Raw genomic sequence first — 20,564 nt, forward strand, 5'->3', positions numbered from 1 at the left:
GTTTTCATCCTCAAAAAGGTGGAGAATGTAGATCTATATGCTTGCAAGTTATCAAGATAAAAGCTGTGCAGAAGTTCCATCTGAAGTTTTGATGATGAAAACCCTTGACAAATAGATCTCAACATCAATGATGACAATATAACCAAAGAGAACACCTTACCACTCTTTAACAAAAGGAATCAAGATCAAAGTGCCTATATAATTAGAAATTATCTAGCAAAATTATTGAAGTTCTGGAGGAAGGTGTGAAAGCTCATTAGGCCATGTTTGTCGGTCTGTTAGAATGAACCAAATATTGTAAAACTAAAGAAGTTGCTTAAAAGTACTAAGGCAACTCACAGACACGCCTAAAATATCTCTCAAAATGTTTTTTATCTTAAAAATGATTTTCTAAGCCCGAGCCAACTGATTAAAAAGTTTTCCAAAAGCTTATCAAATTATTTTGTAACTAACCAATCGATTGATAAGTTGGGCCAAAAGATTAGAAATAATTTCTCAGCCTGCCAAACAATTGGAACAACGCGAATTGATTACCTAGACAATAAAGGAAGGATATTAATGACTTACAACAACTATATATCCAAATTATCTTACTTGGGTTTTCTAATTGATTGGAAATAAGTTGGCTAATCGGCTAGAGCTTTGTGCTAATGGATTAGCTCATTAATTCGGCTGATGGATCATTTCCATTTTTAGTTTCTCCAACTACTATATCAAGGATTCTCTTATCCACTTCAAACCATGCTACTTTCCAACAATGTAATATTTCTTTGGAATTCATCTCTCTAACTTCCTTCTCTCTCTCTCTCTAGAAGTATTTTCTTTCATTTTAAATTGCCATAGTGTTAGTAAGTGAAACTTTTCTTGTGAGGAAGGAAATTTTGTAAGTGATTGTGTTGGTCATTTATATTCTTAAGAGTTCGGTACTCCTAAGAGAGCAAGTTTGGTTCTTGAAATAAACGTGTCATGAAATCTTTGTAATTGGTTTGTGGGAATAAGTCTTCAAAAGCTCAAAGTCTATAGTCAAAATCTCAAGAAACCCTCTTGGGGACATGACTAGGATACGTTAAGTCAAACTTGTATAAATCACTAGTTCAATTTCTCTAACCCTACCCTTTTAATTTTGGAAATTTACTTTCACTAATTTATTTCTCCTATAAAATTAATCATGATTTTAAATACCACAATTCACCCCCCTATAGGGCTTGAAGTCACTTGTCTAACATTTTCATCTTTTGTTTATTTTGACTTATCTTTATTTCTATATTATGTTGTCTATTATTTGATTCTTTACAAAATTGCGTTATTTGAATGCTTTTTATCAAAACAAATTATTTGGATATCGATTTACAAACTCACACTATTTAACACCCTCCCTTCTTGTGCTTAGAGACACTTTTCCAAGAAATTTAAACTCATATATCATTATTATTATTATTATTATTATTATTATTATTATTATTATTATTATTATTATTATTATTATTATTTTGTTGCTCTGCTTTATATTTTGTTCCCTTTTTATGCCACCGAAGGGTGAGCGCATGTAAACGCGAATCAGTGTATAACCAACATATCTGACGTCCGAAATAAAGTTTTGTTGAGTGCTGCCTGACACACTTTTCATGTCTGACTACAAAAATAAATACTACACAGTGCCAAGCATTCCTAAAGATTTTAGGGATGCTATCGGACACGTTTTGTACGTCGAACTATAGCAACCAGTACTCCGTTGCGCTAAGCGCGCCTAAATATTTTGGGAGTGTTATTGTAACAGCCCGAATTTTATTATTTGACAAATTAAATTAAATAAGGATTTATTTACTTAATTTGGACGAAGTTTGATAATTAATTGGATCGTCGGTGTTATTGAGAAACGCATTCGGATTATTAAGTGAGGTTGGAATTTATTCGGTTAATCGAATAATTAATAAAGTGAAATATATAGAGAAATAATATTAGAATTAATATTATTATTGGATTTTATTTATTTGAGATAAAGTCGGATTTAATTAGATTAATCTGAAAGTATTATTAAAGGTGTTAATATTATTTGTTGGAGCATAATTATTTATTTAACTACTCTATTTCATCAATTGGGCCTAATTAGTTAGGAAGTGGAATTGATTGTGGGTTAAGCCCATTAAAAATATAGATAGTAAGGGAAATAGGGTTTTAGAGGTTATAACTCATTTGGGGGAAAAAGAAGAAAAAGGAGGCTAGAAGAGAAGAGAAGAGGATTTGGGGAGAAACTAGAAGATAGAAGGAGATTGATTCAAGGTAAGGGGGAGAATCCCTATTATTATGAGTTTGTATGATTGGGTCAATGGGTAGATTAACATGATTAGGTTTAATTTTGTTGATTGAATCTATCTATGTTATCTTGAATCTGTATCAAGCTGGGTTGTATGCCATGAAATTGTGTTCACACTGTTGTTATTATTAATTAGAACAAGAAATAGATTTAATAAACAGAAAATAAGAAGATAAGAAGGTGGAGTTGGTATGAGGTGTCGCTCGGTGCAATTGGGAGGCGCCACACGGAAGCCTTGTGGAATAACGTCGGAACCATATGCTAGCCCATTGTATTTTCATTTTCGGTTTCCAGCTATTCCAATTGTGTGATGTATTTGTTTCATTTCTGTTCATATCATGTGCACCTTGTTCCATGTGCTTGTTTTGTTTTTCATCTCTATGCTATCACTATATCACTAAGGTATATAATATATATATATATATATATATATATATATATATATATATATATATATATATATATATATATATATATATATATATATATATATATAATGAGATACGTGATGTAAATAAGGTATCCTATTTAAGATTTACTGTTTTTCTTTTTCCAACTAGCACAGTATGTATTTCCATTATATTTTTCTTCTTATAACTTAGAGTATATATATATATATATATATATATATATATATATATATATATATATATATATATATATATATATATATATATATATATATATATATATATATATATATATAAAATGAGGATAATATAAATAATGTCTAATAATTATAATAACCAGTAGTTGATTAATAGAAGATAGAAAATAATAGCAGTGCTTGGTTAGTAATGGAATCACTTGAATTGGTAATAATAGTAAAGTTATAATAAAATACAAAATAGTCCCGTTTGATCGAAATGGCCGAATTAAGCGGTTAGTTGGTTAACGTGGCAATGTCATTTTGTTGAAAATGTGATATTACGAACCGACCGAAATAGTGTAGATTTGAATATCTTTTATATTAAATATTGGTTTTGGAATAGAAAATGAATTAGAAACTTGGAACTAATATAGTGTAATTATTAATTGGTTGATTTAATTAATAGTTAAATTAATTGCAATGAGTTTAATTGATTGGAATATACTTGAAGTTGGATCAACTATTCGGTTTGTCGGTAAATTACGGTATTTTGAGGATTCGTCCGTAATTGCGTTTTGGCATGAATATGTATGTTGAGAATAATATATGTATATGCCATGATGTTGTGTTAGTATTGATTCTCTGTGGTTAGTTGGTTAGCATTAAATTAATGATTAATTGCTTGATGCTGAAAGTGTGTGTTCATGTTTAGTTGGCAAAAATGAGAATTAACATGAGATAGTATGGTTACTAGTGTTAATTGGATTGTGTGAATCATAATTGATTAATTGGCCTCTTATATGTGAATGATGTTTGTGTGTTGTGAATGTTGTGTACAATTGATGGATAATTCATAGAGTTGAATTATTGTGATATGCGGGAAGTTAAGATGCTAGAGATGATCTTAATTGCATATATTTGTGATATTGTACATACATTCATATCATAGTGTGCCTTGGAACACAGGTGGATCTGCTTTGAAACACAAGCGGGCTTGGATTCTAGAGTGAATCGGAAGCCGTAAACTATATGTTTACAATTGGTGGACTTTGGTCTTGTCCAGATCGGAAGTGTGGCTTAGATTCTAGAGATATGAATCGGAGGCCGGTGAAACATAGAATTTCACATTGGTACCACATGCATAGTGTCACATGTTCCATTGAGTCACATTAGAGTTATGTGATAGTTGATTATGTGCATTATGTTGTCATAATATGTGCATGATTGTGATAATTTGATTATGTGCATTATGTTGTCGTGATACAATTAATGACTGTGTATAATTGAGAATATAGTATTGAGATATTATACCCTTATACTTGTTGAATGCTTAATATATGTGAATATATTGAATTGTATTATTTTACATGATTAGACATGGTATAATAAATTCCTATAATTGTCGATCTTAACTATTGTATCTTATTATACTTTCTTCATAATGATTCGTATTCTCACCCTTCTGTTTTAATGTTGCCCTCGTTTGGCGACATGCAGGTTCTGGAGTTTAGTAGCTTGTGCGTGATCTAGTCGGAGATTCTTCCGTGTTTGTTGGAGATTAGGTAGTGAGTCGATGCTCTGGTCATGTAACACTGGGTAGACTAGTCGTGTTGAACTCGTGTTTCTTTTTGGTTATGTATTATGTTATGACTTGAGAACCTGTTTATTTGGCTACTTGTTGTTGAGAGGCTTTTAAGCTAAATATTCTAATTATGGTTTATTTTATGTTGAGATGATTATTGAGATATATGATCATGGTATGGGACATGAATCATTTTATGAAATACATGAGTATTTAGTATTTTCCGCTGTTCATGCATATTATGTGTGAATTGTAATTAAATGTTTAGGTGTTATTGAAATGACCAGGTGTATCGTATATTGTAGATAAATGTTGTCGGTTTTTAAAAGCTTTTAGTTTTTGAAAACGTCGATGTGACATTCTTTTGAATTATATGCATGCTTATTCTCTGATTATATGCTTATTTATTTTGGGGTATAAAAGGGGTGTTACTGTTATCACATGCGCTTTGCACATCCAACTACAACAATTAATACCCTACAAAGGTGAATATGCCTAAATATTTTAGGGGATCTATCAAAGACGCTTTGCACGTCCGACTATAAAAATTAATTCCTTATGGGGTACCGTCAAAGACGATTTACACGTATGACTACATCAGTCGAAAAGACCTTTGTCAAAGATTACACGCATATTTTCGTAGTTGGAGAATCCCTTTCAAATTTAGACCATCTAAGGGATGTAAGTGGTGGAACCAAAAGAAGTCCACCTCGATACGAGCTTTACCTCAGCGTCAGGGAAGAGGATCATCTACCTTTGATTGAGCTTTACCTCAAAGGATGGGCACATCTAGCCTGTTTCATTCCCCTTACCTATGGATATGATTCAAAGCATAGTCACATCTAGCCGGCTTCATGTGAAATCATTATAGATGAAGTTAAAAAGCATAAACACACTTAGTTGGGTTCATGCCTCACAATTACGAGTTCAACGTACAATCGTGCCAAGTGTAACACCCTATATATATAGTCTTTTGTGCTATATTATTCTTGATAATTGAGATTCATGATAGTCAGATTAAGGGTTAATCTAGTATTGGGGTTATCATTAGCATAATATAATAATAATAGTAGAATATTAATAATAATTAATATAAGTTATTATTATTGTATTTGGTAGAATTATTATTAATTGTATTATTATTTTAATTATTAGTATTACTGGGTTAATTAAATAATAATTGAAATAATAAGGATTAAGGTATATAGGGAGAGAACAGAGAAGTTAAAGAATACTTTCACATAAAAAGAGAAGGAGGAGAGCTAGGGAAAACAATGGAAAACAACCAGTTTCACCATTGTCAGAAGAAATCAAGCTTGAAATTAAGGTAAGGGGTGAGTGAATTCAATTAAGGGTGATTGAACATGAGAGGGTAGTGAGGGTTCCTTCCCCTCTTAGAATTTTTTATTTTCTTCCATGAATTGATTTGAATCATTATATGTTTATGTGATTTGTGATGAAATTCGTAATTGTGTTGTGTGGGTATGTAGTGTTGATGATGATTTCCTGAATACATGCAATGTGTTATGAAAACCCTTGTGTGCTTGAAAACTATGAGTAGATCTGTGAAATTTCCTTGAATCTGGAGAATAGAAGTGTTATATGTTGTTATTGTTGATAGATAAATCATGTAGTATAGATATAGGTTGCTGGAGATGAAGTAGAACTGATCTGGGATTGAATTAGAGAGTGTAGAAGTGAATCAATTGAGAAGAATTTGTAATGGTTTAGAAAACTGGGTTTTGACAGTCCCATATGGTCATATGCGTAAGGGGGCTATACGCATATGGGGTCCCTTAGAAATAGCAGTTGAAAGTAGGTTCTGGTGGTATGCGTATGGGTTTGGGCTAGAAGTCTTGAAGGGAGATGCCCTTCTGGTGGTACACGTACGATATGCGTATGGTGAGGGTCATATGCGTATAGGGAGTGATACGCGTATGGACCTGGGTGGAAATTTTGAATGGAATATCACCTTCTAGAGATACGCGTATGAAACAGGGTCATACGCGTATTGGCTTATTGTGCATAGATTTTTGTAGTTTTGCGATTCTTTCCCGATTTCGCAGTGCAGTGTAATCCATTGTAACTTTTGAGAGTGTAAATAAATTAGTTAATCAATAGGATAATTAGGTGGGGGTAAAGTGAGGATAACTGAGTGAGTTCTTGTGGTTAAGCTGTGATTTGCAAATTATGATTTATGACTGTGATTTCTTATATTATGTGAATATGCTTGGTTTAATATAGGGGTTCCCAAGAGTGGAACGTGGTGAGTATGTAGCTCACGTGTGATCAATGAGGATTGTATTGTGTACAATGTTGAGACAAATTATGCATATGTGGTATGTCATGCATCATTGTGTCATGTCATGTGGAGATGAGCCTAGGTGGGAATCCATGATTGGTGCCTAGTCTTGTCCGGACTCTCAGGGTAGATTCGAGTTGAGATAAGCCATAGTTCAGTGGAATGCTAATGGCTTATCCTGATTTCAACGGGAATCAGGTTCATAATAAATGAACCGTATCTGTTGTGTTGGTACCGCATGCATCGAGTCGTGATAATGTGATCACTTTGCATACATAATTCAAAATGTGATTAGCGCGCTGCAGGAGTGATTGATGATGATTATATGAAATGTGTGCATATGTGTGCATATGATTATGTATGTGATGTTCAGTGTGTGAATTACTACTCCTTAGCATGTGATATTCACCGTTATTTAATTGAATGTAATTCTCACCCCTTTTCTATTATTATGTCTGTACTTCTGATGGGAGTACATATGACCAAGTACCTAAGTAGTTTTGGAGCTTTGTGTTGCTTTTGGATCGAGTTGTAGTAGTCACTCTGATACGTAACACTGGGATGATGAGGATTTCATTTCATATTTGTTTTTAACTAATAAACCAATTTATTATGTATCACATTTTGAATAAGATGTTGGACCACTTAGAGTGGATTTTTATTTGTAATTCCAGGCCTTAGTGCCATGAATAAGTTTTGTTTCGTATCCCGCTGCTTAATTTCAATGAGATATTTTATGAGAAAAATCAACTTGTATGGTTTGAGAATATGGGATGTGACATCCTACTTGCTATATTTATGTTTTATCACTCTAATTTTTATCATTAAACAATAAAGGGAAGTGGGTGTTTACAATTGGTATCAGAGCAGGTTGGTCCGTCCGGCCAAATAGTCGAGTTAGTCTTGTGTGACAGTGGTATACTGTTTGTGATAACTTCCAACCACTGTTGTTGTTTATGGTGTGAAACCGAGAATGGCTGGAAGAAACAACGCTGCGATTGTTGCTGCTTTGTAAGTTGTTTCCCATGTTGTATAGAACCAGCCTAATGCTAGGGGAAACGACGAATCCCGTAACTGGAGTACGTTTCAAAGGGAGAATCTACCTATCTTCAGGAGTAAGCATGATCCTGACGGGGCACAGAATTGGCTCAAGGAGATCAAAAGGATTTTTTGGGTAATGGATTTCCCTGAGGGCCAAAAGGTACGGTATGGCACGCATAAGCTAGTTGGAGAAGCTGACGACTGGTGGTTGGACACTCGTCAGAGGGTGGAAACTGCAGGTGAAGTGATTAATTGGGCAGTGTTTAGTAGGGAATTTCTGAGTAAGTATTTTCCAGAGGACGTATGCGGGAAGAAGGAGATTGAGTTCCTTGAGCTGAAGCAAGGAATTCTATAAGTGTATTAAGTTTGAGAATGGACTGTGTCTAGAGATCAAGCAAGCTATAAGGTACCAACAGATTCGCAGGTTTCCGAAGTTGGTGAATAGCTGATGAATTTATGAAGTGGATAGCATGGCACATTCGGCTTACTACAACAGTTTGAGTGAAAAAAGGGGTAAACAACATATGAATCGTGGGAAGCCCTATAGTGCTTCTACTGATAAAGGGAAGCTGGAGATGACTGATGGTAAGTGTAACGCCCGTTTTTAGTTGCGTATTTTATTTGATTAAGTCATGTTATGCTATGTGTTTTATTTTACTAATTAGGTGTTTACGTGATTTTGGTGTTATATATTGGGTTTTTATAGTAAATAATATAAGTTGATTTAATTAAGAGAGTTACTGGGCTTGAGATAGCATTAGTAAGTGTAGGGTGTGATTTAAGGCCCATTAGCATTATGAGAAAGATAGTAAGGGTAACTAAAACAAGGGTTTTAGAGGTTTAGAGAATAGAAACTATTTTTACACAAAATTGGGAAAGTAGAAGGGGAGAGTGAAGAGAAGAGAAAGGGAGAATTCCGAGATTCAAGTTCATAGAGTTGGCTTCAATCCAAACCTAAGGTAAGGGTGGGATTCTTCCATTCTAAAGGGATGTATGATGATGTTTTGGGTGGGATTTGATTGTATGTTTATATCCATGGAAAGTTGTGTGTAGAGATGTTAGGGTTTATGAACAAAATGCATGGATTTATGATATGAAATGTGTTTTCATTGATATATAGTGATGAATGATGATTGATTTTGTGCTTATACTTGGTTAGTTGATGTTTAGGATGAGTTATGGGTGAGGGGAGGGGGATTATGCAGGTCTGATACTGTTACTGAATTTCTGCACAATCGTGCCTCCGCTAAGCGGAGCTAGTCCGCTAAGCGGACCTTGTTTTGCTCTTCGCTTCTATCGTGAGTCGCTAGTGCTCCGCTAAGCGGACCTTGTGTGTATTTCGCTTCTGGACCCCTTCGCTAAGAGGACCCTGTTTTACAAAAATGGTTCCAACTTTGAAATGTTGTAACTTTTGAACCGTAACTCCTTTTCAAGTGCCGTTTGGACCTACGTGAAGCTCTAATTGATGTTTTCCCATTGAATATGCTTGGTATAACTTTGAAAACTCTTGGAATCTTTTCTTGAATTGAATTTTTTGACATTGGAGATCCGGAATTGATTATGTCGTTTACGTAGAATATGTTGTTCGAGTCAATTATGTAGTTAAGTGTGATTGTGAATATGCATCGTTGAGTTACATTCATTGCATTTTTTGAGACGGCCCTTGTGGCAAATGTTTGAGACGACCCTTGTGGCGGATGTTTGAGACGGCCCAATGGCAATTGTTTGAGACGAGAGTTTTACTCCAATGGTACCACATGCATTTGCATTGTTCGAGTTGCATAAGTAAAGTCGTATGATGAGTCATAATTGAATATTTTTGTGTGCATAACATGAATGTTATCTTGTGTCGAGTTGATGGTTGTTTCGTCGATCATATGTGATAATTGACTATGTATGCCTTAATTGAGATTTATATTATTGTTGTTGGTAAGATGTTGATTGATGTGAATAGTAGTAACTGATATACGTTGAGAAGTGGTGACCATTGTATGATTATTTCTCCGCTTTGAATATTATCATACATTTCTTTATAATGAATGATATCTAACCCCTTCTGTTTGAATGTTACCCTCTGTTGGTAACGTGCAGGTAATGACGAGGAGTAGTCTTGTGCCTTATAGCTCGAGTCGGTGTGTTGATACTCTAATACATAGCACTCGGGGGATGTTGGATTACTTGCTTATGTCTTGTTTATTGTTGCTTATTCCTTGTTGGATTTTGTAATTATGTTATGTTGAGATTGGTTGGATATGTTGTGCCATGTTGGCCTTGATGTTTATGATTTAGATTGTGGTTGAAATTTGATTCCTGCTGCGATGTGATTACCTTTTGGAAGTGATGATTAATGCATTGGATATTGCCCTCTTTTATATGTGTTATGTATCCATGTTGACGAGCATGATATGTGTATGTGATATTAGTGGTTTAAATTAGACCCTCGAATCATTTTCTTCGTATTACTTTAAGATTTTTACACTCTGATTTTCCTGGTAATTGCAGGGTAGATTTAAGGTGTTACAGTAAGAAGCCAAATGGGGGAAGTGTTCCTTCGAATCTTATCAAGTGTTTCAGGTGTGGTGGCATAGGCCATCATGCTAATGAATGTCAGTCTAATGTAAAGAAATGTTTCAAATGTGGGCGATCGGGACATGTTATGGCAGAGTGTAGGGCTAATATACCTACCTGTTATAAATGCGGAGAGTATGGTAGCCGAAGAAGTCGCAGACAGATGGGAAAGTGTTTACATTGGCAGGGTGTCAGCCCACTAGTACAGATAGTTTGATTCAAGGTACTTGATATATTCATGATACTCCTTTGATTTCCTTTATTGACACGGGTGTGACTCAGTCATTTATTTCTGCTGAATGTGTGAAGAGGTTAGGACTTGTGCCGTCTACTTTGGGTAGAGGGATGGTGATTGATACTCCTTCTATGGGATGAGTGACCACTTCTTTAGTCTGCTTGAATTATCCTTTATCAATTCTAGGTAAATATTTTGGAGTGGATTTGATTTTTCTACCACTCAATGGGCTAGATGTTATTTTGGAGATGAACTGGCTAGAGTTTAACCGTGTGTATATCAACTGCTACGCCAAGACGTTATTGTTTCTTAATCGTGAAGAGGAGGAGTTAGATGATTATTTAACCACCAAAGAATTGAGAGCACTTTTGGAAGATGAAGCCAAAGTATTCACGATGTTTGTCTCACTGCGTGTAGCGAGAAAGATGTCAATTAGTGAATTGTCTATAGTATGCAAGTTCCCAGAAGTGTTTCTGGATGATATATATGAATTACCTCCTGAGAGGGAGATTGAATTCACAATTGATCTTATTCCTGGTACCAGACCGATATCTATGGCACCTTATAGGATGTCGGCGTCAGAGTTAGTAGATTTGAAGTTGCAATTGGGAGAGTTACTCGATAAGAAGTTTATTACACCCAGTGTGTCAACGAGGGGAGCTTCAGTGTTATTGGTTAAGAAGAAGGACGGTAGCATGCTATTCTACATTAATTATCGTCAGTTGAATAAGGGGACAATAAAAAACAAGTATCCGCTTCCGAAGATTTATGACTTGATGGATCAACTTGTGGGGGCATGAGTATTCAGTAAGATTGATTTGAGGTCGGGTTATCACCAAATTGGAGTTAAGGAAGACGATATTCAAAAGACAACTTTTTGGACTCGATATGGACATTAAGAATATTTAGTGTTGCCTTTTAGAGTGTCCAATGCGCCGAGCGTGTTTATGGAATACGTGAATCGTATCTTTCATAACTATTTGGATCAGTTTGTTGTAATATTCATTGACGACATTTTAATTTATTCGAAGTCGGATGAAGAACATGCAGGACACTTGAGAATTGTATAGTAGGTGTTGAAGGAAAATAAATTGTTTGCAAAGTTGTCGAAGTGTGAGTTCTGGTTTCAAGAAGTGAGTTTTAATGGCCATGTCATTTCTATGAATGGTATCACAGTGGATCCATCTAAAGTAAGTGCAGTTTTGCAATGGGAACCTCCAAAATCAGTGACGGAGATCAGAAGTTTCTTGGGCTTAGCAGGTTACTACCGTAAATTTATTGAAGGGTTTTCTAATTTAGCCCATCCGTTCACTCAGTTGACACGAAAGGGTCAATCTTTCATAAGGGGTATTTTATGTGAAGAAAGCTTCAGAGAATTGAAGAAGAGATTAACTACGGTACGAGTGATGATTTTACCAAATCCTCTTGAACCTTTTGTTATGTATTGTGATGCGTCTAAAATGGGATTAGGCGGTGTGTTAATGCAAGTTTGTAAGGTCGTGGCTTATTCTTCTCGATAATTGAAAGTACATAAAAGGAATTATCCTACTCATGATCTCGAGTTAGCTGCAGTTTTTTTTTGTGGTGAAAATTTGGAGGCATTACCTTTACGGGTTGAGGTTCAAAGTATTCAGTGATCACAAGAGTCTGAAATATCTATTCGACCGGAAAGAATTGAATATGAGACATAGGAGGTGGTTGTAATTTCTCAAGGATTATGATTTTAATTTGAGTTACCATCCAGGTAAGGCTAATGTGGTAGCTGATGCATTGAGTAGGAAGACTATTCATATGTCAGCATTGATGAGTAAGGAATTAGATTTGATTGAACCATTTAGAGATTTGAGCATGGTATGTGAAATGACTTAAAATAGTGTGATTGTGGGTATGTTGAAGATTAATAATAACTTTCTTGTTGAAATCAGAGAGAATCAGGAGCTTGACGTGAAATTGGTGGATTTGATGTCCGCAATGGAATCCAATTCATAGAGTGACTTTAAAGTGGACGATTTGGGTGTGTTAAGGTTTTGGGGCCGAATTTGTGTTCCCGATAATTCTGAGTTAAAGAAGATGATCTTAGGAGAGAGTCCTCGGAGTTTCTTGACTATCCATCCGAGAGCTACAAAGATGTATCATGATCTTAAGAAGTTATTCTGTTGGTCAGGTATGAAAGGAGAGATAGCTTAATTTGTGTATGCTTGCCTGACTTGTCAGAAGTCGAAGGTGGAACATCAAAAACCTTCCGGTTTGATGCAGCCATTAGAAGTTCCAGAGTGGAAGTGGGATATCATTTCAATGGACTTTATGGCGGGGTTTCCAGATAGTGCGAGGGGTTTTAACACCATTTGGGTGAATGTTGATAGGTTAACTAAGTCGAGCCACTTTATACTAATTAACATCAGTTTCCCATTAACAAAATTAGCAGAGATTTGTATAAGTGTAATAGTGAAGTTGCACAGAATCCCTATAAGCATAATATATGACAGAGACTCGAGATTAAATTCCGGATTTTGGAAGAGTTTGCAAGAGGCATTGGGTACCTATCTGAAATTGAGTTCTGCTTATCATCCGCAGACAAATGGTCAAACAGAAAGGACCATTCAATCATTAGAAGATTTGTTGGGATCTTGTGTGCTCGAGCAGGGGGGGTCTTGGGATAGTCACCTCGCGCTGATTGAGTTCACATATAACAATTATCATTCTAGCATTGTGATGGCACCTTTTGAAGCGGTGTATGGTAGGAGGTGTAGAACACCTCTGTGTTGGTATGAATCAGAGGAGAGCACACTTCTTGGTCCAGAAATTGTGAAACAAACTACTGAGAAAATCAAAATGATTAGGGAAAATATGAAGACGCCTTAGAGTAGACAGAAGAGCTATCTCGACAAGAGAAGGAAGGATTTAGAATTTGACACGGGTGTCCATGTGTTTATAAAGGTCAATCCGGTTACCGGTGTCGGTCGTGCTTTCAAGTCAAAGAAACGGAATCCCAAATTCATTGGACTGTATCAGATTTTGCAAAGAGTAGGGGCTGTTGCAAACAAGGTGGCCTTGCCACTAGAGCTTTCGAACTTGCATGACATGTTTCATGTGTCGCAACTTCGGAAATATATTTCAGACCCGTCACATGTGATTCAGAGGGACGAGGTACAGGTTCGAGATAACATTATGGGTGAGGCAATGCCAGTAAGTATTGAAAACTCTAAGATAAAGCACTTAAGGGGCACAAATATTCCTTTAGTGAGAGTAGCTTGGGGAGGAGCTGCGGGAGGAAGTGTGACCTCGGAACTGGAGAGCAAGATGCGAGAGTCGTATCCTATGCTGTTCTCGTCAGGTACAATTTTTAGGACGAAAATATTCTAGGTGGGGGAGAGTTGTAACACCTCATTTATATATTTAGTCTTTTGTGCTATATTATTCTTGATAATTGAAATTGATGATGGTCGGATTAAGGGTTAATCTAGTATTGGGGTTATCATTAGCATAATATAATAATAACAGTAGAATATTGATAATAATTAATATAAGTTATTATTATTGTATTTGGTAGAATTACTATTAATTGTTGTCGCACGCTCGCGAAATGATGAACAGAGTCGCCACCAATATATTTATCCCATAAGGGAAAGGAATATCAGAAAACCTAGGAAAGGATAAGAACAGGGTCTTGCGGCCAGAGATAAGGTACGGGAGTCGGTTACGCAAGGGGAAGGTGCTAGCACCCCTCACGCCCATCGTACTCGATGGTATCCACCTATGTTTGTTGCTATCTAAAGGGTGTATAAATCTAAAGCTTAACTACTAAGGGAATGCATGCAAATGAAAGAAAAGAAACACGGGGAAAAGAAGGAATATAAATAATTGTGCTCGCTTAGGCCCCGCGACCTAATGCCTACGTATCCTTTTCAGGAATCAGAGCGCCGTAGTTCGGCTCTTTAGTTTTTGTTTGTTTTTGTGTTTTTTTAGTGGACGAAGTTACATTCGCACTCCGCTGCTCGACCTCTGGAGTCTTAAGCTGGGAATGGAGCGGAAATAACATGGCCGATTAAAGAATGCCTCAGAGGCGAGATAGAGAAGAGAGTTTGAGCGTTTCGAGGAAATCCCTTAAGCAAGGGAAACTCGAGTTACTATTTAGTTTGTGTTTTTTAGAAGTTGGGAACTTACGCCTGAATGGGACCCTTAAGCAAGGGAAATCCAAGCACTCGAACATTCCCTTAAGCAAGGGATGTTTCAAGGTTCCATTCCCTTTTTAAGAATTTTCACTTTGATTATTAATGTTTTAAGTGTTTTCTTTGTATTTTTTATGGGGATTTTTATTCAAGTATTTATTAATGTTTTATGGTTGTAAAAGAAGAAAGAAATGAAAATAGGGAACTAGTTCTAATTTCTAAATCTATGTTGTGGATATTCTAAAAGAAAAATAGGGAGGAAAAAGCAATTAAATGGATTAAAACCAACATCAAGGACCAAGGGCATTTTAGACATTTCACAATGGAAAATATTCACAAAACAATTAGAAAATCACACAAACTATAAAGGAAATTAATCACAAACAATTTCATTTTTTATTTAATAGAGAAATTAATTTGAATTAATAAAGAAGACTATTATCTATTTATGGTTTTTTTTTTGTATGAAAAACTATTTATTAAAATTCTACAAAAATGCTAATTAAAAGTCACTTAAAAGAAATTTAAAAAAAACTAGTTGGTAGGAAAATTATTTTTGTTGCTTTTTATCTAAAAGAAAAAAAACAATTAATCAATCAAAGAGAATAAAAAAAAACTATTTTTATTACCTAGTTTGGTGAGGGAGGAGAGAGAGAGTAGAGAGAGAGAGTTTGAACGTTTCAAGTGGCACCCTTAAGCAAGGGAGACTCAAGTTGTTCCTCTTTTTTTTTTCTCCTTTTTATGTGAATGTTTGTGCTTCTATTTATATTGCCAATGATTGGATTGTGATTTGGATTCTTGAATGTGGGACTTGAAAAATGTAGTTTGCAACACACCTTTTCCATTTCTCCAATGTGGGACTTGCACCATCACCTTTTTTCATTTTTTCAATGTGGGACTCTAACTTGTGTTGTATGTTGCAATTGCTCTTTTTCTTCATGCTATGGTGCTCACTTTAGACACTTATATCTCAAGCCATGGGTGGTCAAATGATGCAAGAATGGTGTCATATCAAAGAGGGCATGAGATAGAACAAGATTGGTGTTGAAAATATCTCAGGATAAGGCTTATAAATATGAGAAAAATGGCCTTGAACTCATGCAACCATCACTGCACACGCCCAGCAGCATGCAGTCCCGTGCGTATGGCCAAATTGTGACTCTGAGAGGGTGGTACTTTGAGCCTCTCTATCTCGATCAATACATGTCCAAAATCAGTGATACTGGTCTCATTGGATAGAGGACATGGCAAAGAATAGTTTAGAACTGGGCTTGTTTAAGATAGAGACTTGTGGAAGGAGAAAGAGGCCTTGACATTTGGCCCGCCACGTGTTTGCTGAAATGCGTTGCGTGCCCAGAATTCTGTGTCATGGCTGCCTGCAGAGTTTGGTCAGGGTTGGGGCACCACTTTGAAGGCTTGTATCTCACTCAATATTTGTCCAATTGTCCCAATTCTTGTTTCAGTGGATAGAGGAGATGGCAAGGAAGAGATTGATACCAAGTTTGCATTCATAGCACTTCTGTAGAGCTCTAAAAATGGCTGGAGATTTGGCACGCCATGTGTTTGTTAAAATGCCGGGTCATGACCTGCCTTGTGACCTGGATTGTGCCTTGATTTAAATGAGTTTTCAGAAACTCCACACCACTTCAACTCTTCATACAAGCTTCAAATAAAAAAGTGTCCAACTACAAAGTTGTTCTCCTCCATGAGAGGAAGAACTTTGATGTTGGAAATTTCTCCGAAAAATGCCGTTTGCCACGTGTAATTCAGTGCTGAAGTGGACTGCCCAACAAGATTCGAAACACCCAAAATTTTTCTAAGTGTTGAAAATTGCCTTTTTTGTCATTTTTTCTATTTTTGGCATCTTTTTGTCAAACTCCCGATTTTATCCATTCTTTGACTTTTCTTGCCCGATTTTCCACCAAAAGTCAATATTTGAATAATTCCTCTGATTCTGACCCAAAAGTCAACTGTTCCGATTTTTCCGACTATTGATGAAATTCCCGATTAAACCTTTTCCAATCGAATCCAGTCAAACAAACCCCTCCACAAGGTCAGCATGAGAAGTTTTCCACACATAGGAGCCATTCCCGATTAAATGTTGACCAGAAAGTCAACTGGTTGACTTTGGTCAAAGAAACCCTGATTTAACGAACCAAATGATTTGCAAGCTTGCACTCTTCAATCAATGTCCTGATTCGAAGCAGAGAGACACCCCAATCTAGGAGGACTTCAATGAACATAGAGCCACATGATTATACCTCAGTCTTCCTTGTTCTCCGATCAAACTTCTTTGCAATAGAGCTCTTTCTTTGCTAGCCTTTTGAATAGTACCAATGATACGACTGCATGAATGTGAGTTATGACCTAAGTGATGTATGTACATGAACCATAAGCCATATGAGTAGGGTAGGGCAAATTTGGGGTATGACAGCTGCCCCTATTTAATCGTCTTAAACCTGAGAGCGAGATTGGCGCTAGCCTTTCAAGCATTCAAGGTAGAAGAAGATTAAATACCAAGTAAACCTGAAAATTTGTCTTATGATGAGATGTGATCCACTGGGGATAAGATGATGTCAAATCCACTAAGGAAAACTGCGTCAATTCTGGATCGAACGAAGTAACCCTGGGTTAGGAATGAAGTGGAATTCAACTCTGGGTTGAGTGGGAAAAAGACAAGAAGACAACCATCAACTCTGGGTTGAGTGGAAAAAAGAGAAGGGTCAACTCTGGGTTGAGTAAAAGATAACCGTCAACTCTGGGTTGAGTGGGAAAAGAAACAAGAAGAAATATCCGTCAACTCTGGGTGAGAGGGAAAGAAACAAGACCACCATCAACTCTGGGTTGAGTGGGAAAAAGATAAGCATCAACTCTGGGTTGAATAAAAGACAAACATCAACTCTGGGTTGAATAAAAGGTGACCGTCAACTCTGGGTGAGTGGGGAAAAGGTAAGGGTCAACTCTGGGTTGAATAAAGGAAGACCGTCAACTCTGGGTGAGTGGGAAAAGATAATTAACTCGGGGTTAAAAGATGAAAGGAAGGTCAACTCTAAGTTGAACACAAAGACACCAACTCTGGGTTGAAGCAAGATGAACATGATTGAGTTGAGGAGATGACACCACAATGGTAACTCTGAGTGCCCTAGTGGAATATCAATTGATTGCTTATAGAGAACCCATCTGATGAGTAACTTGGCTTATGCTTCACATGCAAATGTTTGATTTATTTGTGCACTTCTGGAAATGCAATGCAAGGGATTCTATATGCAGTGTACTGATGCATTGTTCAGGGTTTCTGCTTTGATGTGGAATAGATTAGGTGGAGTTTTGAAACTCTGCTTGATTCAAGATGGGGTGGATGGCCCTGCTTTGTTGATGATCGGATCATGCGGGTGAAATGATAATGAAAATGCAATGATATGCATGATGATTGTATGATTATGAGTGCAATGATTGTCTCCAAGATACCAGGAGTGGATGGAGTATGCCCTTGTGGAAGGTTGTTGCTTGAAGGACAACACTTGTGAAGGTGAGGTGTTTAGTTTGACTCCTCGACACTTGTCTTGATATCTGACACTTGCTTGGGGATGGAAGAAAGAATTGTCACTAGCTTGCCCCAGCTTGTATGACCTTCTTGAGATATGACTTTGATATGCTTGAATCATGGAGATTAGCAATGGTCTGCCCCAGTGTTGATAATGGAATGAATGCCCCGGATTGTAGGGAACTCTGCCACCAGATGGGTGCTTCAGATATTTGCTTTGTGGATGACCAACCTTTGCCCTTGTAAGATTACTCGATTGGAATTTCAATGTTGGACTTTCCTTGGTATCAAGCATTTACTTTCTGATTAGAGACAAATCTGTTTTGCAAGAGATAATGAGAAATGCGATGCACATGTTAATCTCAAAGGAGAAGTTTTATTTGTCAAAATGTTGTACTGATACTAACACAGATGACAAGCAACATTAGGAGTCAGTTTTGACATGATTTTACAATTTGTATGCTTTCGGAACAAACCCTACTTCAATTAGGACTTTTGAGGGTTGTAACGTGGTCGAGTTCACGGTTTAAGAAACAAAGGATAAAGGCTCAAGTTCTACTTAACCCACCCCTCTTCATGATGTTCTCCAGTCCTACGTTCAGCTAGTTTGATACGAGCGTTCACCTTTCAGGAAGGATTGTGATGGATGAGGATCCTTTATGGCTTTGATGGAGGTGGCAGTCACCTTTTGGTGCTTTCGTTGATGATTATAACAACTTGTCCCTTGGAGGATTTTTGTTCTTGTTCTAATTTTTGCTTGGACAAAAAGTTTCTTTTGAATTTGGTTTTTGTTGTCCAGCGGGATATGCCCTAATTTTTGCCTAAGTCATTTGCTTAAAAGCTTTTCTTTTTTTCTTTTGACTTAGCGGGCTATTGTTTTTTTTTTGATCATGATTCATAACTTTCTTTTCATTCTCTTTTTTTTGTCTCGTTCGGGAACAAGTTGTATGACTTTGGTGATTGACTTGATGAAAAGGTTGTGACTGCCTTCTTCTTAGTGAATGGGAGACATCCATTGTGGATTGTGCTCTTCTTTTTTTTTTGTTGTGAGATCTGAGATATGATTGATCCTCTGATGGAATACCTGAAAGTTGAGCGCTCGGTCGCACTAACTGAAAACTACCCTGCCCCTGGTTAAGATTGAGGGTTTTGTATTTTTTGAAAAGAAACTACTACTCCTTAGGCTCAAAGGGTTTGACGAGGGTTTCACTCCCTTATAACTCCAGTGTTTGGGAATCGAAACAATGCCTGTACATCGTCAGCAGGATCTTTGTTCCAAAAGCATACAGTTAGTAGTTCATGTGTTTTTGGTTTTTCATCATTCTCCTTTTTTAGTTGCTTAAGACAAATGAGTGAAGTATCAATGAACATGACAAAGATGAAATGATTTGAGAAAAACATGTATATTGCATTATTTTTATTTATTCAAACAGAATGAGTTTCTTACAATGAGAAGTAATTGATAACAACGAAAGTAGTACACTTGAAAGTGCTTGAAAAATCTAAACAATGGCAAGATTGGCCTTATTTTGATGCAAATGAAATGTTTTCTGACAAACACAAAGTCTTTAGGCTCCAATGGTGGAAGGTGCCCTCATGAGGAGGCACGGGGTTCTTTGATAGTAGCTTGATCTTGTTTGTAATTCCCCATGATTCTTCTTCTGTGAGCTTTTGTCAGATATCGGTATGGAGGAATCGTCTTGACTGATCTGATGGAGAGGAAGAGTGGTAAGAGTCTTGGTAACCATGGATGCACATGCATGAATGCAAAAATGTTAATGAAGATGCAAATGTAGCATAAATCAGGATCAAGGATCAAGGCCTCTTGGATAACAACTTCTCATGGTCAATAAGATATGGTCGAATCCTCCAGATTCAGAGGTTCGACGTTGCTCTCTGGATAAATAGCTTGTGCATAAGTCAAAGATGGTCGAACCCTCCAGATTCAGAGGTTCGACGTTGATTCTGATAGATAACTGATGTAGAACTTCTGTATAAGTCAAATGTCCCAGGATCAAAGGTTCGACGTCTTTTATTGAATAGCAGAAATCCGGGTATGATGGAGGTCAAGTTTCCTGTCCCACCCCAATCTCACGGGTATGTAGTCTAGACACGGACAAGTGGTCCCTAATGGTCACCAGGGTCTACAGTTCCCATGGGGTACAAAGTGTTTGAGGCAACAAGCGTGCCAGACACAGTGTTCCATGAAAGAACCTCGCC

At 36.6% G+C, this 20,564-nt stretch overlaps 1 protein-coding gene across 1 annotated transcript; it reads left to right on the forward strand.

Annotated features, from left to right (window-relative positions):
* Positions 1 to 6,955: 6,955 nt before the first annotated feature.
* On the forward strand, positions 6,956 to 8,183 carry LOC131597297 (uncharacterized). The gene is made up of 2 exons (XM_058870002.1): positions 6,956 to 6,985; positions 7,824 to 8,183. The coding sequence occupies exons 1-2, from the start codon at positions 6,956 to 6,958 to the stop codon at positions 8,181 to 8,183; spliced, it is 390 nt and encodes a 129-aa protein (XP_058725985.1).
* Positions 8,184 to 20,564: the final 12,381 nt, after the last annotated feature.

The sequence above is a fragment of the Vicia villosa genome, linkage group LG4 (genome assembly GCF_029867415.1).
Source record: "Vicia villosa cultivar HV-30 ecotype Madison, WI linkage group LG4, Vvil1.0, whole genome shotgun sequence".
NCBI lineage: Eukaryota > Viridiplantae > Streptophyta > Magnoliopsida > Fabales > Fabaceae > Vicia > Vicia villosa.